Source organism: Capra hircus, chromosome 18 (assembly GCF_001704415.2).
Source record: "Capra hircus breed San Clemente chromosome 18, ASM170441v1, whole genome shotgun sequence".
Classification (NCBI taxonomy): Eukaryota; Metazoa; Chordata; class Mammalia; order Artiodactyla; family Bovidae; genus Capra; species Capra hircus.
Window position 1 is genome coordinate 47,456,941 of NC_030825.1, and position 25,071 is coordinate 47,482,011.

Sequence of the window (25,071 nt, forward strand, 5' to 3'; positions counted from 1 at the left end):
GCTCAGGCCTTATAGCCCCGCCTACCTAACCATGAAGTCATGTATGTTACCATTATCAATAAAACACCCTGATTTTCGCCATTAAAAAAAAAAAGAAAGCAACTTTATTTGCTCACTGTCCTGCATTTCAAGAATTTCAAAAGGATGCAGCAGAGATAGTTTGTCTCCGTTTGACATGGTGTCAGCTCTGGCTAGGACACCCAAGAGGAAAAGAACATCCAAGGGGCTTCTTCACTTGTGACCCTGCTGCTTTGGGAAAAGCTCAAATGGCTAAGGGATAACTTGAACAGCTGCACTGGGGTCATATATCAGGGGCATCTATTCTCACTGTCACCTGGCTTCCTTAGGTCTCCACGTGGCCTTTCCATGTGGTCTCCCCACTGTGGAGCTCAGAGCTCCTGAGTACACAAAAGCAAAAGCTCCCAATCTTAACGTTTAGGCCAGAACTGGCTGCAGGGAGCAGTGACTTCTTTCATACTCTATTGGTTAAAGCGAGTCACACATCCAAGGCAGATTCAAGGAGAGAGGATTACACGAGTATGAATAGGGAGGTATAGCTCTTTGGGAATCTTAGTATAAAACTGCCTTCCACTATTCAGTAAATGGCTCCCTTGACCATTCACAAGGGCCAGGCTGGAAGCAGGTGCTATTGGGAGGCCTCACAGACACAGGCTCCTGAAATGCAGTGAATGTGGGGGCCCAGGCCATTACTGGGCCCTGAGGCAGGTACCTCTCCCAGTCGGAGAGAGAGTGGACTCCATTGGCCATAACCCCAGGGATGCGCCTTAAAAGTCAGGAGGTCACCTAGGGTACATAGGTGATAAACCACTTAGAGACTGTTTTGGTGAATCCCTAAAGTCTAAAGGCAGAGAGATGAGGCTGGGGCCAAATCAGAACCTATATAACGGGAGATGATGGAGGCCCTGGGTATCACTGTAAGAAATCTAACATTCATCTTTGTAAATATTTATTTGTTATTTATTTGGCTGCATCAGGTCTTATTTGCCCTGTGACATGTGGGATCTTAGTTCCCCGACCAGGGATCAAAACTGCATCCCTTGATTCTTAACCACTGGACCATCAGGGAAGTTTTTAGCACTCATCTTGAAGAACAGTGATTCCCAACCTGCAATTGGGTATCAGAATTACCTGAGTTTAGCTATTTTGATGTGTTTAAACAATACCTCCAGGTATCTCTTGACTTCCTACTTTTGCATTCCAGTCCCCTGTAATGAAAAGGACATCTTTTCTGGGTGTTAGTTCTAGAAGGTCTTGTAGGTCTTCATATAACCATTTAACTTCAGCTTCTTCAGCATTACTGATTGGGGCATAGACTTGGATTACTGTGATATTGAATGGTTTGCCTTGAAAACAAAGAGATCATTCTGTCATTTTTGAGATTGCATCCAAGTGCTGCATTTCGGACTCTTTTGTTTACTATGGTGGCTACTCCATTTCTTCTAAGGGATTCTTGCCCACAGTAGTAGAAATAATGGTCATCTGAGTTAAACTCACCCATTCCAATCCATTTTAGTTTGCTGATTCCTAAAATGTCAATGTTCACTCTAGCCATTTCCTGTTTGACCACTTCCAATTTGCCTTGATTCATGGACCTAACATTTTCAGGTTTCTATGCAATATTGCTGTTTACAGCATCAGACTTGACTTCCATCACCAGTCACATCCACAGCTGGGCATTGTTTTTACTTTGGCTCTGTCTCTTCAATCTTTCTGGAGTTAGTTCTCTACTGATCTCTGGTATCGTATTGGGCACCTATGAATCTGGGGAGTTCATCTTTCAGTGTCCTATCTTTCTGCCTTTTCATACTGTTCATGGGATACTCAAGGCAAGAATACTGAAGTGGTTTGCCATTCCCTTTTCCAGTGCATCACGTTTTGTCAGAACTCTCCACCATGACTTGTCGATCTTGCAAAAGTAGGAAGTCAAGAAACACCTGGAGTAACAGGCAAATTTGGCCTTGAAGTACAGAATAAAGCAGGGCAAAGGCTAATACAGTTTTGCCAAGAGAATGCACTGGTCATAGCAAACACCCTCTTCCAAGAACAAAAGAGAAGACTCTACACATGGACATCACCAGATGGTCAATACGAAAATCGGATTGACTATATCCTTTGCAGTCAAAGATGGAGAAGCTCTATACAGTCAGCAAAAACAAGACCGGGAGCTGACCGTGGCTCAGATCATGAACTCCTTATTGCCAAATTCAGACTGAAATTGAAGAAAGCAGGGAAAACCACTAGACCATTCAGGTATGACCTAAATCAAATCCCTTATGATTATACAGTAGAAATGACAAATAGATTCAAGGGATTAGATCTGATAGACAGAGTGCCTAAAGAACTATGGACAGAGGCTTGGGACATTGTACAGGAGGCAGGGATCAAGAAAAAGAAATGCAAAAAGGCAAAAGAGTTGTTCGAGAAGGCCTTACAAATAGCTGAGAAAAGAAAAGACGCGAAAGGCAAAGGAGGAAAGGAAGGATATACCCATTTGAAAGCAGAGTTCCAAAGAACAGCAAGGAGAGATAAGAAAGCCTTCCTCAGTGACCAGTGCAAAGAAATAGAGGAAAACAATGGGATAGGAAAGGCTAGAGGTCTCATCAAGAAAATTAGAAATACCAAGGGAACATTTCATGCAAAGATGAGCACAATGAAGGACAGAAATGGTATGGACCTAACAGAAGCAGAAGATATTAAGAAGAGGTGGCAAGAATACACAGAAGAACTATACAAAAAAGATCTTCATGAGCCAGATAACCACAATGGTGTGACCACTCACCTAGAGCCAGACATCCTGGAATGTGAAGTCAAGTGGGCCTTAGGAAGCATCCCTATGATCAAAGCTAGAGGAGGTGATGGAATTCCAGTTGAGCTATTTCAAATCCTAAAAGATGATGCTGTGAAAGTGCTGCATTCAATATGCCAGCAAATTGGGAAAACTCAGCAGTGGCCACAGGACTGGAAAAGGTCAGTTTTCATTCCAATCCCAAAGAAAGGCAATGCCAAAAAATGTTCAGACTACCACACAATTGCACTCATCTCACACGCTAGCAAAGTAATGCTCAAAATTCTCCAAGTCAGGCTTCAACAGTACATGAACTGTGAACTTCCAGATGTCCAAGCTGGATTCAGAAAAGGCAGAAGAACCAGAGTCCAAATTGCCAACATCTACTGGATCATAAAAAGAGCAAGAGAGTTCCAGAAAAACATCTACTTCTGCTTTATTGACTATGCCAAAACCTTTGACTGTGTGGATCACAACAAACTGTGGAAAACTCTTCAAGAGATGGGAATACCAGACCAACCTGATCTGCCTCCTGAGAAATCTGTATGCTGGTCAAGAAGCAACAGTTAGAACTGGACATGGAACAACAGACTGGTTCTAAATCGGGAAAGGAGTCCGTCAAGGCTGTATACTGTCCCCCTGCTTATTTAACTTCTATGCAGAGTACATCATGAGAAATGCTGGACTGGAAGAAGCACAAGCTGGAATCAAGATTGCTGGGAGAAATATCAATAACCTCAGATATGCAGATGACACCACCCTTATGGCAGAAAGCAAAAAATAACTAAAGAGCCTCTTGATGAAAGTGAAAGAGGAGAAGAAAAAGTTGACTTAAAATTCAACATTCAGAAAACTAAGATCATGGCATCCAGTCCCATCACTTCATGGCAAATAGATGGAAAAACAATGGAAACAGTGACAGACTTTATTTTGGGGGGCTCCAAAATCACTGGAGATGGTGACTGCAGCCATGAAATTAAAAGACACTCTCTCCTTGGAAGAAAAGTTGTGACCAACCTATACAGCATATTAAAAAGCAGAGACATTACTTTGCCAAAAAGGGTCCGTCTAGTCAAAGCTATGGTTTTTCCAGTAGTCATGTATGGATGTGAGAGTTGGACTTTAAAGAAAGCTGAGCACTGAAGAATTGATGCTTTTGAACTGTGGTGTTGGAGAAGACTTTTGAGTCCTTTGGACTCCAAGGAGATCCAACTAGTCCATCCTAAAGGAAATCAGTCCTGAATATTCATTGAAAGGTCTGATGCTGAAGCTGAAACTCCAGAACTTTGGCCACCTGATGCGAAGAACTGACTCCTTAGAAAAGACCCTGATGCTGGGAAAGACTGAAGGCTGATGGAAAAGGTGGTGACAGATGATGAGATGGTTGGATGGCATCACCGACTCAATGAACACAAGGTTGAGTAAGCTCTGGGAGTTGGTGATGGACAGGGAAGCCTGGCATGCTGTGGTCCATGGGATTGCAAAGAGTCAGAATTGACTGAGTGACTGAACTGAACTGAAACAACACCTGGGAGGAGGAATGTCCAGTTAGGAACTATGCTATGGATCAAGAGATGGGCTGGGCTGCATATAAGGCTTGAAAACGTAGCCATGTAGTTAGTCATCAGAGCCCCCTGAATATAACGGAGATGTTCATCTCAGGAGACTGTCTAAAGTCAGGACAGAAAAGAACTCATATCAGTGCCTCAAATAAGATTCTTTGGAGCAAGATGTGGCCATCAATTCCTTTCATCAAAAGGTGGGATCTATGTAGCTTCATTTTGAATCTGGGTGGATCTTGACCGCAGAAGTGATGCTGTGTGAATTTTTTATGCCAAGTCATTAAAAAAAAATACAGTTTCTGCCTGGGTCTTTTGGAACACATGCTCTGGAAGAAGCCTGCCCCCAAGTAATATCATGATGCTGGAGTGGCCATGTCCAGCCTCTCTGATCAACAGCCCACTGAGTTCTCAAATGACAGCCAGCAACATTGCGAGTAAGCCACCTTGGACAGTCGAGTTTTCAAGTGACCACCCCAGTCAACATCTGACTCCAACCATAGGACAGACACCATATGAAAACAACCCCGCTGAAACCTTTGTAACTTTCTGATCCTTAAAGTTAGAGGAAAAAGAAAATGGTTATCTTTAACTGCTTAATTTAGGGATAATTTGTAATGCAGCAATAGGTATCTGAAACACTGGGGTTGCAAACTCAACCCTAACCCTAGGGACTTCCCTGGTGGTCCAGTAGCTAAGAGTCCATGCTCCCAGTGCAGGGGGCCAGGGTTCAATCCCTGGTCAGGGAACTAGGCCTCACATGCAATTAAGACCCGGCAGAGTCAAATAAATAAACATTAAAAAAAAAATCCTAATCCTACAGCAGCCAGACACATGATGTAATTCAGTAAGCTGCAAAGAGCCAGCTCATTGGAAAAGACCTTGATGCTGGGAAAGATCAAGAGCAGGAGGAGAAGCGGGTGTCAGAGGAAGAGATGGTTGGATGGCATCACTGACTCAACAGACATGATTTTGAGCAAACTTCGGGAGACAGTGAAGGACAAGGAAGCCTGACATGCTGCAGTCCATGGGGTTGCAAAGAGTCAGATATGACTCAGCGACTGAACACAACAATTCGAGGCCTAGTGTGGGATGACCAGGTGGGCTCTTTGGTGTACAGAGGAAACCATGCTGTGCTACTTTGGGCTGTATTTGCCCTGATCTGTTCCTTGCCCTCCTGCTGCATCCCAGGCCACAGTTCATCTCCCCTTCATCTGGATTTACCTTGGGTTCCGCCACTGCAAAGCAGTGGCAGGAGCCTGGAAGAGAGGAGGAAGAGGCCAGGGCAATCCTCCCCGTGCCTGGTAAGCCGCTTCTCTCCCTGTGGCTCTGCCCCCTCCACCACTCCAGCCAGCTAGACAATCCCACTGGGTTTCCAACTTCCATCAGGTAACTTGTCTCCAGGCCCTGGTGACCCCACCTCCTCGCTTTATTCCTCCAGCCTGGAGCAGTGGTGGCTTCCCACTGCTGTTAATTTCCACTGGCTTCACTGGCTCTTGTTGGCTCCTCAGCTCCTCTATCCATTGCATAACCACCCCGATGTGTTAACATCCCTCTGTTCTAACACTGAAGTGGTTTCTGTATCCTCATCAAGCCCTCACAGGCATAGCAGCTCCAGCCTGCTGATCCCAAATCAGAAAGTGGGCTCTGTGTTGTCAGATATCCCAGTGTGGGAGAAGCCAGAAATGAGGAGGTCATGGGGAAGGTTCTGAGAGTTCAAACACCGTGGATGGCAATGGTCCTCTGGCTTCAGAGTGGATGGAGGCAGCGAGAGAGACTGAAGAGGAGCAGCTGCAGCAGTTCACATGCTGGGTCAATGAACAGACTTTTTAAAAGCACCTATTGTGTGCAGGCCCTGTGGGAGGAGCTGGGGTCAAAGTGGTGAGCTTGAGGGATGAGTTCCTGCCCTTGTAGGAATACCTGATAGTGGGAGAAACAGACAAATGACAAGAACAGTGTGTGTTATACAGTACCATGCAGAGAATGAAAGGTGGGTGACATTGTGTGAATATGGATATGGGCTTGCTTTTAGTGACAATTGAGGTGGGGGCATCTAAGCTGAGGCCCAAAGGAAGAGCAAGCCAGTCCTCCAAAGAACCACATTCTTAGAAGAGGGAATGGCCATCACAAATTCCCTGAGGCAGGGAGGAGCTGGGAGTGTGTGAGCAATAGCAGGAAGGATGGCAAGGCTGGGGCAGAAAGAGCGAACGTGGAGTCGGGGGGTCTATGTGAAGATGGGGAGGCTGCAGGAGCCACAGGAAAGGGTTTGGATTTTACTCTAAAGTGCAATAGGAAGCCATTGGAAGTTTTTAAGAAAGGAAGTAATGTGATCTGATTTATGTTTTTGGAGGAGGCCCAAAATGGAGTGTGAGGGCTACAAGTAGGGCACAAGATTAGATGCTGGGAAACCAATTTGCAAGCGACTGCAGGGGTCCAGGTAGAACCAAGAGATGCTCAGACCAAGGTGTTAACAGTGAAGGGGTGAGAAGTAGGTGGGTTTGGGAGGGTTCTGTGTCACACAAACCGGGAGGGGAGTTTTCAGACACGAATGATCTGGAGGACTTAATCAACTGCAGACTGCTGGGCCCCAATCCCTGGAGACTTGGGTTCAGTAGGCCCAGCGCAACATAGAATTTGCATTTCTAACATGTTGTCATATGATGTTGATGCTGACGCTGCTGATCCAGAGATCACACTTTGAAAACCACTGTTCTGGAACAACACCTTCTGCTAGAAATATAACTCATAGCCACATATGTGATTTTAACATTTCTAGTAGCCACATTTAAAAGGTAAAAAGCAACAGGTGAAAGTAATTTTTAATAAGATAGCTCACACATGTATTTTATTGTTACTATATACCAAAGACTATCATTTCAACATTATCCATATTTTTAAAAGTCTTGAGATATTTTACACTCTTTAAAAAAAAATTATTTACTTATTTCTTTTGGTTGCACCAGGTCTTCAGTGCTGCACATAGGCTTTCTCTACTTGTGAGCAGGGCCTGCTCTTTGTTGCAGAGCATGGGCTTCTCATCATCAAATTCTTTTTTTTTTTTTGGTACTCTTTGAAATCTCAGTGTGTATTTTATACATACAGCACACATCTCAATTAGGACTAGTTAAGCTCTCAAAAGGGCTTCCCAGGTGGCACTAGCAGTAAAGAACCTGCATCAGAGACACATAAGAGACATGGGTTCGAGCCCTAGGTCAAAAAGAGCCCCTGGAGGAGAGTATGGTAACCCACCCCAGTATTCTCGCCTGGAGAATCCCATGGGCAGAGGAACCTGGCGGGTCGCAAAGAGTTGAACACAACTGTAGTGACTTATTGTGTGTCCCGCATGCTCGCAGGCACAAGCTCTCAATAGCCACTTACTACAGGACCAGCGAGTTGAGGATGGAGGATTACTTCCTGAGTTTAGCAAGAAGGAAGAGCTTTAGCAATAGACCACATTTGTGAAACAGCCGGAGAGAGCTGGAAGGGAGAGCATGGACACACTTCCTGAAGTTTGGCCGTGCTTTTATAATGGATGGATTAGGGTGACAACACTCAGCCCCAACTGAATATTAACATCACACACAAAAAAGAAGCAACCGGGCATTATCACATGATAACTGATGGAAGAAGTGGAGTTGAGCTTGGTTGCTCAGTTATGTCCAACCCTTCGCAACCCAGTAGACTATAGCCTGCCAGGTTCTTCTGTCCATAAAATTATCTGGGCAAGAATACTGGAGTGGGTTGCCATTTCCTTCTCCATGGATCTTCCCAAACCAGGAATCGAACCCAGGTCTCCTGCATTGCAGGTGGATTCTTTACCATCTGAGCCACCAGGTAAGCCATGAAGTACACTTACCCCTAAATTGAATCTGAATCTGACCCAGCCTCTAGATTTACCAGTTTACACAGCACAGGTGGGACAGAACATATTAAAGGACACCAAGAAGCGCAACCTGCCAGATCAGACTGTGAAACAGATGAGAATAAGGGGGAACTGTCAGCAAATAAGCCTTAAAGAGGTGTCAACACAATGGAATACACTACCTTGTTTGGAGTCTGATTTGAACAAGCAAACAGAAGACATAAGATGATCAGGAAAATTTGGAGACGGGTTGGATATTAGATAATATTATGGAATTATTATTCATTTTCAGGTGTTATAAAAATATTGTTTTTAAAGAACCTTCTATTCTAGAGATACATACAGAAGTGTTTATGGATGAAATAATATGTCTGTGATTTGCTTTAAATGAATTCGCCTGGGGAGGGAAGCGGAAAAAATAAAACAAGATCATACGTTGATAATTACTGAAGAAAGGTGATGGGTAGCTGGAGGATCATTATACTTTTCTATTTTTGTGCTTGGTTGAGCATTACCATTAGGGGTCTGTGTGTTTTAAGGGGGTGTGCGCCTGTGAGGAAATGGTAAAAGAAAGGAAAGGATTTTATTTCTTCCTCTTAAGACTAGAGCGCCAAGAAAATACTAGGAACAGTGGAGATGCAGGAGAGCAGGAAGGCGGCGAGCAGGCTGCAGGGCACACAACGGGGGTGGGGGTGGAGCCAGGCGGTATTAAGCTCTTCCACGAGTCAGGACTACGTAGAAACCTGGGGTGCTGCAGTCCATGGGGTCGCAAAGAGTCGGACACGACTGAACAACAAGCCTCCACAGCTGCTTCAACTTCAGCTCCGGCGTCTGTGGCTATAGGGTCACCCGCTTCCTAATGCGCCCAGTAGGAGACACAGGCTGCCCGCGCCTGCGCAGCAATCCCTCCTCTAGGCGCCGGGCTGTCCCCACACCCCATGATGCCCCCGCGCCGGTCTAGAGGCTCGCTCTCTGAGGAGGGCGAGATCTCCGCCTACAGGTTTAAGCAAGGTGAGGCATAGTGTGTCGCATGGCCTTCTGGGAGATGCAGTTCGCATGCCAGGCCCAAGCTACCTCTTAATCAGCCCAAAGACTACGCGCCTCACAATGCACCGCGCGCAGCGGCTGGACGGTGTGTTGCTGCCCTCAAGTGGCGATTGAGCGGTGACGTCCAGACCTGGGAAGGGTGCTGAAAGGGATAGCGGCGGGGGCGGGACTGGGGACTCCCAGGTCCCTGGGAAGCCTTTCCAGAGGGTGAGGCCCTCAGACCTGGGCTTAGGAACGTGGTGAAGAGATTGGAGGTGGGGCCTGCTATGAAGAATTAAATGAAATCAGAATAACTGTTGCCTGTATATTATTAATGTTACAGCTACTACTTAAAAGAGTAAGCACTTAGGTGCCAGGCATTGCTCCCAGTGGTTTACTTGTATTAACTCGTTTAATCCTCCCAAAAGACATTTGGTGTTCTATCAGCCCCCTCTTTACAGGAATGGAATTTGAACCCGGACTGTCAGGCTTCAGAGTCTGTGCTCTTCTTCGCTATGAATTTGACACGCTCCGATCATTCTATTAAACTATCCCAAGGTTGTAATTAGCACACGAATCAACTCTAGATGGCCATTAGCAACGCAGACCTCTTTGAGCTGATGATTGTCAGCAGAAGTTCCTGCCTGTTTGTGATTTAGATCCTGCTCCAGGACAGAGTTTACAAATCAGCTTAGATTTATAATTAGCACATGAATCAGCCCAGGTTTGCTTTCACAGGGATAAGATTTCTGATTAGCACTTGAATCAGCAATGGTTTGCGTTAGAAGCTGGAATTACAGGTCTCTGATTAGCCCATGAGTCTGCACACAGAGATTCTATTCACACCTAGAAAGCCCTCCCCACCCCTTTTGATCCAGGTGACCTCCCCCCTGAAATGTTGCCCCCATCCTTTCCCTGAACCCTATCCCCTCTATCACCAACGGGCAGACAGACTTGATGATTTCCTTGCCCCTCCCTTCTCTCCCATGTTGTTCATAGTGAAATATCACAGCGACAAGCACAGGTTCAGAAATCATCTGTTCTCTTTCTGCCTGAGAAAGAGGAGATGCAATTCCAAAGCCTTAACTGTGTCTCATTCATGGGCATGTTCCCAGTATCGTCCTGGCACACAGTAACAGCTCAATAAATGCTTGGAGAAAGAGCATTAAACTCACCATTAAACTTTTGCAGTGATCTAAACATTTATCAAGTCAAGCCAGATTCTCTTCACTCTTAAAAGAGTCAAATTTGTGGTCACCCACCCCAAAAGCAGAGGACCAGGGTAGGTGGGTGGGAGGGTAGTCAGGGTGGGGCTGGGAACATCCTCTGGAGCAGGATTCGTTGTAGTGGATGGAAGAAGATTCCACAGCCCCCTGAAGTTGTGGATCTGGTTGTGGTTGATGTTGGGCCCATTAAATCCATACTCTGTATAACTGTGACTGGGTGGGGGAGGAGCTATCCAGCCTGGAAATATGTTCCCAGCCCCATTGCATCTCTCCAATAAAATATGGGCAAGAGGGAAGTTTGTGGAAGGTCATTTCTGGACCAAGGTTTTTAAAGAAACTCACCACCTTCTCCACCCTGTCTCCTCCCATTTACCAGGTGCGTGCATGCATGCTAAGTCACTTCAGTGCTGTCCAACTCTTTGAGACCCCATGGACTATAGCCACCTGGCTCCTCTGTTCCAGGCAAGAATACTAGAATGGGTTGCCATTTCTTTCTCCAGAGGATCTTCCTGACCCAAGGATGGAACCCACGTCTTCTGCATTGGCAGGCGGGTTCTTTACCACTAGTGCCACCTGGTGAAAGCAGATAATTCTGAGCCCCAGGAAATAACAGAGGTGCAAGATAAACAACTGGTTTGCTTATCAGCAGATGAAGGCTGGAGGAGAAGGGGATGAGAGAGGATGAGGTGGTTGGATGGCATCACCGACTCAATGGACAAGAGTCTGAGTAAACTCCGGGAGTTGGTGATGGACAGGGTGGCCTGGCGTGCTGCAGTCCATGGGGTCACAAATAGTCAGACACGACTGAGCAACTGAACAAACTAACTGACTGGAGGATAGCTGGCTACCTGTGGCAAGACACCTCTGGCAAGAAATAAGCTATTGTATGAAGTCACTGAAATTCAGGGGGTTATTTGTTACAGCAGTTGGCATTACATTCACTAATACACTGCCCCTTCCTTTCTGGTCCCCAGATATCAATAAAGCTTGAGCCCTCCTGTCATTCTGTAAACTGAGTCTCAAATCCCTAACTGTGGTTTTCAGGATTTCACAGAACAGGTCTCTACAATGGCCCTGAGTCTCTACGTTTGCTGGTTAAAACTTTTCAACATATTTCCCTCGATTCTTGGCACAAATGTAAATTTTCCCCCATGTTTTTACAGAAGTCTTTTTCCATGTTGATAGCTGGAAGTCATTAAAACAGTCCCTGAAAGCTGTATTCTGTCTTCTACCATAGTTCAGCAGAACCTCAATACAGGGTCTCATGGTTACCATGTAGAAGTCAGTGCTTGCCTGGGACCCATCAGTCTGATTTAGGGTGGTTAGTGTGTATGTACAGGGGGTGGGTGGAGAAGATGTACTCATCTCCTGGCCCCTCTCCATTTGGGGGTGCACATTCAGACATGATCTTTTTAAAGTGAGTCCCTAGTCCTCAGCGCTGATTCATGTGCTAATTACAAAGCTGAGCTAATTTCAATGAATCCCCATTGGCTGGACTTGTGTTGTACGAAGAGTTGGTAGGTACTAGTTGAGGATAAGGAGATATACCACCTCCGTCCCTTCTTGCTCTAACAACCCCCTGACTTGGAAGGGGCCTCAGTTTATTTAAAAAGCCACCCTTTTTTGAGATAGACTGAATCTGTTGATTTGAATGTACATGTATGTGCACGTGTTGTGTCCATCCTGTGTAGACGTCTGATGTGACTCTCAGAATATTCCTTGTGTTGATGTGTGGGAATGTGGCTCACACACGTGTACAAGAGAGAATCTGTGTGCCAAGTGTGATTTTGCACATGTGACTTCTCATGTCTGAATGTGAGCCTGTGTGTGTGTTTTGGAAGTGTGTCTAAGTATGTATGTGTGTGCCCCCCAACCCCGCTGCATGTGTGCGTCCCCATTCATGTCCGACTCTTTGTGACTCCAAGGATTGTAGCCCACCAGGCTCCTCTGTCCATGGAATTTCCCAGGCAAGAATACTGGAGCAGGTTGCCATTTCCTTCTCCAGGGGATCTTCCCAACCCAGTGATCGAACCCGCGGCTCTTGTGTCTCCTGCATTGGCAGGTGGGATTTTTTTTTTTTACACCAGCTGAGCCACTGGGGAAGCCCAACTTGTATAAGTCTCTTTATTTGGACGTGATGTGTGTTCCGTGTGCCTTCTGTATCCGTGTGTGTGCTGGTGAGCCTCTGAGGGTGTGATGTGCATTGTGAGTATGGATGTGTATTTTTGGATAGACTGTGTGTGTGGATATGAGCAGTTCCCTTCCTCCCAAGGCTCCCTCAGCTCTCAGGCAGTTTAACCTCATTCTTCCTGCTGTGGCTGTTTCCGATGCTTCGGTCCCCTTCTCCAGATGTTGCAATTAAGTAAATGCAGCAATTAAGCGGAGTCCCCCAAACAACCATCCCACCAGGATCTCCTTCCAGGAGCTAATGAGGGATTACAGCACATGCAGACATATGCACGGAACTATTCAGAAACGAACTCCCCCCAGCCTGCACATGCTATGGCCTAAGGGCATAAAACAGCATAGGGGTCCCTTTGGCCACCTGCTTCATTTGTTACTTATCCTTCAATCGCAGTATAAAGGTCTCTTCCTCCAGGAAGTCCTCCTGACTCCTGGAGGGTGGGAAGGTGGAGGAAAAGGCTGCACTCTGCCTCTGAGATGCACACCCTCCATTTCCTCCATCAGAATACCCTCCGGTTTCTCCACCCGGCCCTGTGCTTTGTCATCAAAGCCCTTATTATTTTGCCCTGTGCTTCTGTCATACTCTGACCGCTCTGTCTAGTCCCAGTCTTTCTAGCCCAAGCTTCCCCCATGCCAGCCCCGACCACCCCAGGCTGTCTTTCTCCCTGTTAGAGTGTGAGCTCAGTGAAGCAGGACCTGACACTGTCTTGGTAACACTTTTACTGCAGTGTCATCGAGTGCACAACCATGCCCAGAAATCCAAAGTAAATGTTGAACTAGCATCTTTGCCTCTTCCTTTCTCTGTTGCCAAGTCTCTCTTTATGCCTCTAAACATGTTAGCTTCTTTGGCACTATGTCCCTCAATATATGGCACTGCTATGTCCCCTCAATCCACCAGGTTTTGGCACAGTGTGGTGGCCAGGACCACACACATTGCAGATGTTCCTGGTTTAGCCCAGTGCTTCTCTGAGTGTGGTCCCTGGGCCAGCAGCATTACCACCAGCCTGGAAGGTAGAAAAGCAAATCAGAAACTCTGGAACTGGGACCTGAAGATCTCTGGATAACACATCCTCTAGGTGATTCTGATAAGGCTGAAATGTGAGGACCTCGGATCTAGATCATGCAAGGCAGCCCCCTCTGATCTCAGATGGCTTTCAATACCACCCCCTCTCACCAAGGAACAGTCATCATCAAAGAAGGCAAGACTGTGGATAAATGCCCCAGGCTCTCTGAACTGTGCATCAGGGAAGGAAGGGAAGGAACAACACTTCAGATGTGTTCGAAAAGCTTCCTTAATGTTCCCCAGCAGAATCAAGCCCCAATTGCCCAAAAGGGTAACCTACTCCTTGCCCCACCTTCTATTAACTTGGTCCCTCCTCTGCCTCACTCTTTCCCTCCCCACTTGCGCATTTCCTGGGGCCACACCCAAAATCAGCCAGTTCCACTGAATTCTAATCCCAGTCAGTTTGGGATTGTCTCCAGGTATCTTCAGGCTTCCCTGGTGGCTCCGTTGGTAAAGAGCCCGCCTGCAATGGAAGGGACTTTGGTTTGATCCCTGGGTTGGGAAGATCAGTTTCACTCTCCAGGTATTTTCCTCTGTCTCCCCCACCTCTGCCACTGCTATAGCATCTCTGAAACTTCTCATCCTTTTCCTGAGTGTCTGAGAAACCAGTATCTGTTGTACTGGGCCAGGAACACTGATGAACTTTGCTAATGATCGGGAAAGGCGGGCCCTAGAGCTGAGTTAATTTTAGCTGCAATTTTTCAATACACACAAGTGGAAGGAGCCAAAAGTCTGTTCTGAAACCTTCAGCAGAGCTAGTGATGCCAGGGTGGATGTGCATTCATGCCCCCGCCCCCAACAGGGTTACTTTACTCCTCCACTCAGATGGGGGATTCTGGGTTGGGGGGGAAGGTTTGTGACCAGGTTCCCCCAGGGTAGGGCGATGACCATGAGCCAAGGGTGTGTCCTCCTTGGACCAGGGCTCCCAAAAGATTAGGTCCCCAGGTTGCTATAACCAACTTCCGAGGCCAGGCTTGTAGACCACGGCCCACATTCCTCTTCCCGCAACACCATCTGCCAGGAAACACGTGGGATCCCCCCACCCTCATCCTCTCCTCCACTATCCTCTGCGAGCATCAGCACAGGCAGACACCACTCCTGGTGAGTCATGTGTTAGTACGATTCTAGTAGGATATTCTGCGGGGCAGTGGACCTGAGTTAAGGAGGGGGGAGGCAGTGGATAGACTTTTCTGGGTCAACCTGGCTGGCCCCCTGCCTCTGTTCCAATTCCTATCTTCTCCTTCCTCCATGGAATATCTGGCCAGTGTGACTTGACATCTAGCTGTACTTCCAGAGCCAAGTTTTCCCCTTGCAGCCAATGCAAAGAGCCTTGGGACAGAGCAGAGTCTCCACACTGGCCTGAAAGATCAGGCTTGATACAGGCAGGGCCCAAGCAAGGAAATTCCACCTAAAGGACATCCCAGAGAGGTGATGCTGAGACCGGAAGGCAGAAGGGGACAGGCTTGGGGGGCAAAGGGCTCTGGGATAGAGAATCACATTCAAGGCTGCGAGTGAGAGCTGGATACACACAGATACACACACACACACACACACACACACACACCACACACACACCACACACACACACACACACACACACACACACACAGCTAAGCTGCCCAGTTCAGTCTGTCGCTGTCTCTCTCTCTCCTTCAGGCTCTGTCTCTTTGACTATCTCTATGTCTCTTTGCCTATCTCTAACTTGTACTGTCTCTCGTCTCTTTTTTCTCTTTCTGGGCCACTCACTGTCTCTGTATCTCCATCTCTCCTTGAATATGTGTGTCTTTTCCTATCTCTCTGTCCCTGCCTCTCTGATTCTGCTCTCTGTCCCTCAATCTAAGCCTGCCTATCTTTCTGCTCTTTCTCTGTCTCTGTATGTCTCTGGTTTCAGTCTCTATGTCCCTCTCTGTCTTCCTGACTCTTTATCCAAGGATTCTCTCTCCCAAGGAAAGCCAGGACGACTCCATGAAAGGTGGGGCTAGGGGCGCGCCTGTGAGAGAGGGGACCTGCCTACACCTTTAAGCGCGGGCGCGCGGGGGACCTGCGCCTTTAAGCGCGGGCGCGCGCACGGCCCTGGGTTCCCGGCGAGGAGGCCGCGAGAGCGCCCGGACCCGGCCCGCCTGCCCGGCCCCCGCCCGGCCCCCGCCCCGGCCCCGGCGGGGGAGGGGTCTCTGAGCGCGGCCCCTCCCCCTGCGTTCCGGCCTTTGCTGCGGTGCCCCCACCCCGCGTGTCCCTGTCTGTCCGTCTGTCCGCGCCCAGGCCTCGCCCCACCCCGGCCCCCGGGGCTGCCTGGCCGCTCCCCCCCTACCGCAGCCGCCCCCCTCTCTCTGGACCAGCCCCCGCTGCATCCCGCGAAGCGAGTGGAGACGCCGCCGCCCCACAACCAGGACCCGCAACCCGAAATTGGGGAGCCTGCACCCCGAGATTGGATCCAGAGGTCTGGAAACCTGAGCCTGGGAGCCTGATTTGGGGCTGGGACCCTAAGACCTGGAGCTTGAACAGCAGTATTTGGGGCTGAAATCGCAACATCAGTCCCTGGGACCCCAAGATTTGGAGCTGGAACCCCAAGAATTGGAATGTGCACCCCAATATTTGGAGCCTGAACCTCGAGATTTGGCATCTGAATCCCCAAATTTGGAGCTGAGCTTTGAGTTCTATGCCTGGGACCTTCAAATCTGGGACTGGATTCTCATTTCTACACCCTGGAGCCTACTATTTGAGACTCGAACCCTGAAATTTAGGCCTCAGAGTCCAAGATCTGAACCCTGGCATTGCAAAGGGCCCAAACTCATGGGCCTGAAATCCTTGCTGCTAAGCTGAATGCTGAAATTTGGGGAGAATCTTGACTCAGCGCCCCAATATCTAAACCCAGAACCCTAGCATCAAATCCCAAGATTGGGCTTGGGAGTCAGATCTTAGACTCTCCAGCTGTCTGTTTAGCATCCCAAACAGGAGCTGGGAGACGGTGACTCCGGGCAACTCAAATTGGGGCCTGGGTCCCTAAAATTGGGCCCTTAAGAGGCCCAATATTTGGAGATCTAAGACCCTAAGTATCAAGGTCTAGAGACTCTGGCCATAAATCTGAGCAGAGACATAACAGACAGAGGCTTTGGGAGCAGGGAAGGCATGACCAGGCACCCCCTCCAGAGCCCTGACCCCTGACCCCTTGGAGCTTGAGGATTCTTGCTCCCTGGGGCAGCTTCCAGCTCAGGTAAGGCTACTGGGAGACCCTGTGGTGGGGAGGGACTTGGGAGGAACTTCATCGCTGGGGGTGGAGGTAAGGAGGACCATGTCCCCCTGGGCACCCTTGGAATTTCCCCAGGGAACAGATGTCCCTTCACAAGAGTCTACCTCGAACACTGTGGACATTTGGCCAGCCCTGCCCCTCTCTGACCTCCTCATCCCCAGCTGATGGCATCTCCAGGTCTGTGACTGCCCCCCTCCCCCCACCCTGCTCAGGCTCTCCAGCTTCTTCCTACCATCTGTCTTATTTGATCATCTCCAGCTGCCTCTCGTGTCCACCACTCCGCTCTCCAATCTCCTTTCTCCATCTCTTCCTCTCACTGACCATCTCTATTCACCTCTTGTCTCTCTGATCATCTTTGACACTTACGTCCACTGGCTTTTCTCCCTGGCTACCTCTAGCCCCCACTCCTCTCAAGTGACCATCTCTGTCTGCCACTGCTGTCTTTGATCATCGTCTTTAACACCCCTGTCCACAGCATCTCTGTCCAGCCACCTCTGTCTACTGTTTCACTCAATGACCACCCTTGACATCTGTCTGTAGTACCTCTCTCTAATCATCTTTCAGCAGCTCTCTTACTCGTGTCTACCCCTGACTCTAAGCCTTGACCCGTGACTGTCCCTGACCATCTTTCACCCTCTCTTTCTATCTTCTGTCTCTCCTCTCTGACTCCCTCTACCCACCTTTTCCTCTGTCTAACCATCTTTCACTGTCTCTCTTGCCCTCTACACACTCCTGACTCCAGCTGCCAGTCTCTGACCATCCTGGCCGTCACTGACCACCTCTCTTCTCTCAGTCTCTCTTGCTCATTGATGCTCTCTGATCATTTCTAACATCTCTGATTGCCCTTCCTCTCGCCGGTGCCCTCTCCCCACACCCATCAATCTCACCAGCTGTCCCGTCTCCAGCTGTCTCTGACATGTCTGTCCCCTCCTCTCTCTGACCGCCTCTCTGCCTTTTGACCATTTCAGACCATCTTTGACCATCTCTCCTGGATCTGGCACCCCCTGCCACTTCCCCTCTCTTTGGCCACTCCTCATCTTCGTGACCATCTCTAACAACCTCTCTCGTCTGGTCCTGTCTGGCTATTCCTAATCATTCCCACCGCCCTGACCACCTCTTCTCTCTTTGGCCATCTCTGAGTATCTCTCTTTGACCACATCTAAAGCTCTCTGGCTTACCTTCTCCCCACCCTGATCACTGCTCCTGTTCTCTGCCTGTCTCGTTTCTAATCACCTCTCTTCCCTCTGACTTTCTTTGTTCTTTTCCCTCTCTTCCCTCGTGACACACCTCTCTGAGTCTTTAACCATCTTCTCTGGCTTCTGGTCTGTCTGACCACTCCTCTCTGGCCATCGTTGATCAAGTTCTCTGCTCTCAGCCTGCTGTGACCCTCTCTTCTGGTCCCAGACCACCCCGACCCTCTCCAGCACCCCTCTTCTGGCCTCAGCCTGCGCTAACGACCCCTCCTCTTCCCAGCAGGCCGCCCCTGCCCGCGATGGCCGTCCTCCCGCTGCTCCTCTGCCTGCTGCCGCTGGCCCCCGCCTCATCTCCACCCCAGCTAGCCTCACCCAGCCCGTGTCCCCGGCGCTGCCGCTGCCAGACACAGTCCCTGCCTCTAAGCGTGCTGTGCCCCGGGGCAGGCCTCCTTTTCGTGCCACCCTCGCTGGACCGCCGGGCGGCCGAGCTGCGCCTGGCGGACAACTTCATCGCGACTGTGCGGCGCCGGGACCTGGCCAATATGACGGGCCTGCTGCACCTAAGCTTGTCCCGCAATACCATCCGCCACGTGGCCGCCGGCGCCTTTTCAGACCTGCGCGCCCTGCGCGCGCTGCACCTGGACGGCAACCGGCTGACCTCGCTGGGCGAGGGGCAGCTGCGCGGCCTGGTCAACCTGCGCCACCTCATCCTGAGCAACAACCAGCTGGCGGCCCTGGCGGCTGGGGCCCTGGACGACTGCGCCGAGACGCTGGAGGACCTCGACCTCTCCTACAACAACCTGGAACAGCTGCCCTGGGAGGCGCTGGGCCGCCTAGGCAACGTCAACACGCTGGGCCTCGACCACAACCTGCTGGCTTCCGTGCCCGCCGGCGCCTTTTCCCGCCTGCACAAGCTGGCGCGGCTGGACATGACCTCCAACCGCCTGACCACCATCCCGCCGGACCCGCTCTTCTCCCGCCTGCCGCTGCTGGCCCGGCCCCGCGGCTCGCCCGCTTCCGCCTTGGTGCTGGCCTTCGGCGGCAACCCCCTGCACTGCAACTGCGAGCTGGTGTGGCTGCGGCGGCTGGCGCGGGAGGACGACCTGGAGGCCTGCGCCTCCCCGCCGGCCCTGGGCGGCCGCTACTTCTGGGCAGTGGGCGAGGAGGAGTTTGTGTGCGAGCCCCCCGTGGTGACCCACCGCTCGCCTCCCCTGGCCGTGCCTGCTGGTCGGCCGGCCGCCCTGCGCTGCCGGGCGGTTGGGGACCCTGAGCCCCGCGTGCGGTGGGTGTCACCCCAGGGCCGGCTGCTGGGCAACTCCAGCCGAGCGCGCGCCTTCCCCAACGGGACCCTGGAGCTGCTGGTCACCGAGCCGGGAGATGGCGGCATCTTCACGTGCATCGCAGCTAACGCAGCTGGCGAGGCCACGGCCGCTGTTGAGCTGACCGTGGGTCCCCCACCGCCCCCTCAGCTAGCCAACAGCACCAGCTGTGACCCCCCGCGGGACGGGGAGCCTGATGCCCTCACGCCGCCCTCTGCCGCTTCTGCCTCTGCCTCTGCCAAGGCGGCTGAGGCCGGGGCCCCTACTGACCGTGGTGTCCAGGTGACGGAGCATGGCGCCACAGCGGCTCTCGTCCAGTGGCCAGATCAGCGGCCTATCCCGGGCATCCGCATGTACCAGATCCAGTACAACAGCTCAGCCGACGACATCCTCGTGTACAGGTGCAGGGTCCAGGCGGCGGGCAGTTCGGGTGGGGGAGCGAGGTGGAGGGAGGGCTGGAGGAACACCTACTGATATCCCAGGCTGCAGCACTGGAAGTGAAGCCGCAGGGTTACAGAGGAAATCAGGCAGAGAAGGCAAAAGGAATGTGGCAGCAGTGGTGAAAAGAGAGAAGGCAGCAAAGTAAACAGCAACAGACAGAAAAGGAAATCCAACAGCAAGAATAAAACATAATCAGGACTTCCCTGGTGGCCCAGTGGTTAGGGTGCTGTGCTTTCACTACATGGAGCATGGGTTTGATTCCTGGTTGGGGAACTAAGATAGATCCTGCATGCTGCAAGGTGTGGCCAGAAAAAAAAAAAAAAATAGAAGTTTAACTAGGCAGCTGGGGAGGCAAGGTTGAAGGGATACGAGCAGATTTCAGTAGTAAAGAGAACTAAGTATTTCCAGATGACAGCTAGATTCAAGTCAAGCTGCAGGAAGAAAAAGAGATCAAGCAGGAGGGTCCAGGGATCATGGGGGAAATGGAGTGAGGCAGCCCAGCTGCAAAGGAACTCAGTGCATGCTCAGTCACTTCAGTCGTGTCTGACTCGTTGCAGCCCTATGGACTGTAGCCCACCAGGCTCCTCTGCCCATGGGATTTCCCAGGAAAGAATACTGGAATAGATTTCCATGCCCTCCTCCAAGGGATCTTCTCGACCCAGGGATCGAACCTGCATCTTCTGCATTGCAGGTGGATTCTTTACCCACTGAACCACGTGGAAAGCCTGCAAAGGAACTCAGACCAGAGGTTAAAAGGAAAATGGGGGAGGAGGTTATATAGGGATTAGGCTTTGGGTTTGTACAGTGTGACCTGCTCCATGTGTTTGGAGTTCTAACATGGTGACATCTCAGCTTTGGGGGTTTTTTTCCGAATCATATTCAAGCTAGCTCAAGCTCCACCACTGCTAGGTGAACAGGACTGTTTAGTCTGCCATTGCTAGGGACTCCCGACTCCCTTCTCCCTTCTCTTGCTGCAAACAAAACCTGGGCTGACACACTCCAAGAGTGGGTTACCATGACAGTCATCCAGGCAAGGTTGGAACGTCCACTGTGGCCACATGTGGTCACTGATGGTGGCTGTAACCCAGGTGCAGCTGACATGTCTCACCCAACTCCAGCTTTGCATGGATGGCTGGGGATGGCTCCCTGTCCTCACTGTCAGGCTGGCCCAGGGGTACCGCCCCTGACACCCGGCTGCAGAGGAGTGGGCCTCCCAAGGTCTGGGGTCCATGCCTTGTAAACCCAGTATCTAGGTTCCCTTTGCCTCCCCACAAGCCAAAACCTCCAAAGGTAATCACTTGATTTCTTTCTCAGTCAGTCCTGGAAATCTAACAAGCTTTTCTCCATTCCATTTCGAAGACGGCCATCGTCAGTCGATTCCACAGAGGGCTCACACCTGAAAATCACACAAGTCCCTTCCACCTTGCTGGGCGGGTTGGGGAGGATGGGACAAATGCTTTCCTAGACCATCACCCTCCTAGAGACAATCACAGAGTTCCCTCGTTAAAGCCACTGAAGAATAAAACAGGGATAATAAAACAAGTTAAATCTCCAACAGTGTGCCCTGCTACAAAAGGAAATATAGTGAAATTGGGTACTAAAGATAAAAGGAAATGGAAAAGATAAGGATAAATTGAAACCAGGCCAGAGAGATAAAAGAGAATCAGGAGACAGAACTGGAACGAAATAAGGCAACAGGGAGGAAAAGAACTCAGCAGCGATGACTGAGGCGCATCAGTTTAATGAAAACGGAGTCAGATGACAGGGCTCTCTGGCAAGCAGGCTACGGCTACAGCAATAATAATACGGCAGCGAGGCTCAGGGGACCTTCATTGGCAGGTTAGAAGGAAATCGGGCATCAGCACAATAGGGGATTCAGGCGGTTAGATTAGAGAGAATTCTAGCTTTCCACTGGAGGAAAGTCAGGCAGCTGGGAAAGTGCAACCAAGCCCCGGATGGAGGAGAGTCAGAGGGACAGAGAGAAATGAGGTGAAGGCCTAGAGGGAGATGTGGAGGTGGGATTAGAGGGAAATTGGATGGGGGAGGGGGATAGTAGTAGGAAATGGGCATCAGGTTAGAGGAATACCAGGCAGCCTCTTCCCTGGCAATCCAGTGGTTAAGACTTCACCTTCCCAAGCAAGGGGTGCAAGTTAGATTCCTGGTCTGCAAGCTGAGATCCCACATGCCCTCCGGGCCAAAAAAACAAAACAAAGAAACAGTATTGTTACAAATCCAGTAAAGACTTTTAAAATGATCCACATCAAAAACATTTTTTTAAAGACAAAACTGGGCACAGAGTTGAAGAGATGTCTGGCTGGAGGGAACTCAGTGGCGGGCTGGCAGGAAATGGGGTGATAGACTTGGGGGATTCAGGAAATGAGCTGGTGGGGGGGTGGGGCGGGTGACCAGAGTGACGTTAGGCAGGGGAGTGGAACAAAATTGGGCAGTAAGGCTAGAGGAAACTTGGGCTGCAGGCTTGGAGAAAATGCTGGAAGGGTGGCAGTGCAGGAGGGGAACCAGGCCACCAGATATAAAATGAAACCACACTTGGGAGGCAGGGGGGCTCACAGCAAACTGGCCAGCAGAGTGGAGCGGAAGCGGGCACTGGTGAGAATGTAGGCACTGAGGCCAGAGGGAGATCAGAGGGACAGCTGAGCAGCAGGAAAATGAGAAGGTGGACTGGGGTAAAACTGGCTAACAGAATGGAGGGATGTCAGCAGGGTGCAGGGTGGGTGCTGGGCAGCCATTGACCTGACCCCCACCTGCCTGTCCCTCCAGAATGATCCCGGCCGAAAGCAGCTCCTTCCTGTTGACGGACCTGGCGTCAGGCCGCACCTACGATCTGTGCGTGCTGGCCGTGTACGAGGATGGCGCCACGGGGCTGACGGCCACGCGGCCCGTGGGCTGCAACCGCTTCTCCACCGAGCCGGCGCTGCGGCCCTGCGGGGCCCCGCATGCGCCCTTCCTGGGCGGCACCATGATCATCGCGCTGGGGGGTGTCATCGTGGCTTCCGTCCTGGTCTTCATCTTCGTGCTGCTCATGCGTTACAAGGTGCACGGCGGCCAACCCCCCGGCAAGACCAAGGCTTCCGCGCCTGTCAGCAGCGTGTGCTCCCAAACCAACGGCGCCCTGGGCCCCACGCCGGCCCTGCCGGCCCCTGAGCCCACCGCACCCAGGGCCCACACCGTGGTCCAGCTGGACTGTGAGCCGTGGGGGCCCAGCCACGAACCCACGGGACCCTAGGTTCGCGCCCACCTCTACGGCCCAGAAGGGGCCCCCTGCCGGGGTGGCAGGACCCAGACACCCCGTGGGACCTGGCCTCGGACTCACCAAATTGCTCACGGTTTTTAAAACTCTGATGGGGAGGGTGTCGGGGGCACCGGGCACAACAAGAAAGTCCTATTTTTCTAAGCTTGGGCCTGGGCCCTTGCCCTTGTCTCTGTCTGTTGGGGGTGGGGGTTCGTTCAGAGGTCCGGAGTAGGATGCTTCCATTGGGGAGAGAACCGCCCTCTCCCCGTCCCTTTCTGTCTGAGGTCTCTGGATGAGCCTGAGGACAGGTCATCCCTTCACCCTGCAGACATTCCCTGAGTGTCCTCTCTGGGCCTGCCCTGTGCTGGGTGACGCCATGGTGACCCAGGCGGCCCCCAGCCCTGCCCCTCAGACAGTGATAGCTCAGCGCGATGAGAGACTTGGTGAGGAGGGAAGCCTAGGAGATGGCAGGAGCCCAAAAAAAGGTGTCTGACTCAGCCTAGGGTGTGGTCAGGGAGGGCTTCATGAAGGAGACATGAGCTGAGAATGACATCTGAAGGAGATAATTGGGCAAAGAGCAGAAGGAAAGGTCTTCTGGGCAGAGGGCCAACACAAGCAAGGGCTTAGGACGTGCAGGGCCCTGGGGGCACTGCAGTAGAAGTGAGGCAGGAGGCGTGGGCAGGGTTCAGGACCCCCAGGCTGAGGAGCTCAGACTCTGGCCCGATAGTATTGGGGAGTCACGGAGGAGTCTGTGCAGGGGAGGGAGAGGGTCAGGTTTGGGTTTTAGGAAGATCCTTCTAACTGTCAGGACGGTGGATCAGAAATGAAGACAGGCTGGGAGCCTGGGGAAAACCAGGGCAGGAACCTGGGTGGGCGAGGACAAAGCTGGACCAGGGGCAGGCCTGGGGGAAAGCAGCAGAGGGTGGGTGAGAACAACAGGAAGCTGAGTAGATCGCTTATGGAGCTGAAGGGCTGTGGGGGACGGAAGTATCCAGGAGAAGGCCCAGGGCTCTGACTGGGAGAGAGACAGTGGATCTGCCCTGATACAGAACTAGGGAGGAGGGGAAGGTTTGAGGAAGATACTGAGGCCAGCGTGGGACTTCGTGGACATGGAAGGCAGCCATGCTCACCGCTGTCCCACTGATGCCACTGGGACTTGTTGAATATGGGGGTGGGGGACCCAGAAGGTGGGCATGCCATTAAGGGGTGGCAGCCACGAGGCCGCTAGACCCCTAGTCTAAGACCAGAACTAAGGACAGAAATGGGGCTCTGTCAGTGGGAATGGGTCATCAGACTCTCCATGTTTAAGGGACAGGAAAATAAATACCTGGACTGAAGAACAAAGCCTGAACAGTAGGTGGAGGGACAGAGTGAAGCAAACCAGCCAAATCAGAGCCAAGGACTCTTGTGTTTAATGATCTCAGGGCTGTGGTGACCTCAGCGAGAGCCGTGTTAGGGGACTGGCTGGGCAGCTGCCAAAGCCAGCTGATTTGACAGGAGGAGGTAAGAAACGATAGACAGGGAGTGTAGACCCTGTGATCCTTTGGGCCTTGAGCCTAGTTCAGGTTGATCGGGGCCTTTCTGCCCCTACGTCTCTCCAGGGTTTGTCCTCATTCAGTCTAGATCTGCCCTAGGCCTCCCCTTGGATACCAGGTGTGGAGGTTTGCAAGACCAACCCTGGGTCTTGGAAGTGTCACTGAAGCCCCAGGAATGAATCAGCGGTAGGAGGACCAGCGCTCCCTGACCTCAGACCATCGCTGGTACCACCTCCTGAGGCAAGATATGGAGGGAACTCGGCTCCTGTCTTTCTTCCCTGCTGTGTGAGGGGTTTGATGACGACAGCCCAAGACTGGATTGGCTATGCTCATGATCTGGTGCACATGACTTGTCCTCGT

General features: G+C 51.0%; 1 protein-coding gene across 4 annotated transcripts; it reads left to right on the top strand.

The window, feature by feature from the left end:
- Window positions 15,902-23,346, top strand: LRFN3 (leucine rich repeat and fibronectin type III domain containing 3). Of its 4 annotated transcripts, none has more exons than XM_018063313.1 (4): window positions 15,902-16,937; window positions 17,049-17,150; window positions 18,447-19,886; window positions 22,705-23,346. In XM_018063313.1, the coding sequence occupies exons 2-4, from the start codon at window positions 17,056-17,058 to the stop codon at window positions 23,168-23,170; spliced, it is 2,001 nt and encodes a 666-aa protein (XP_017918802.1). In that variant the 5' UTR covers window positions 15,902-16,937; window positions 17,049-17,055; the 3' UTR covers window positions 23,171-23,346. The 4 variants fall into 4 exon arrangements, with proteins under 4 accessions (XP_017918802.1, XP_017918803.1, XP_017918804.1 ...); XM_018063314.1 differs by having other exon boundaries at window positions 18,450-19,886; XM_018063315.1 differs by lacking the exon at window positions 17,049-17,150 and having other exon boundaries at window positions 15,903-16,937.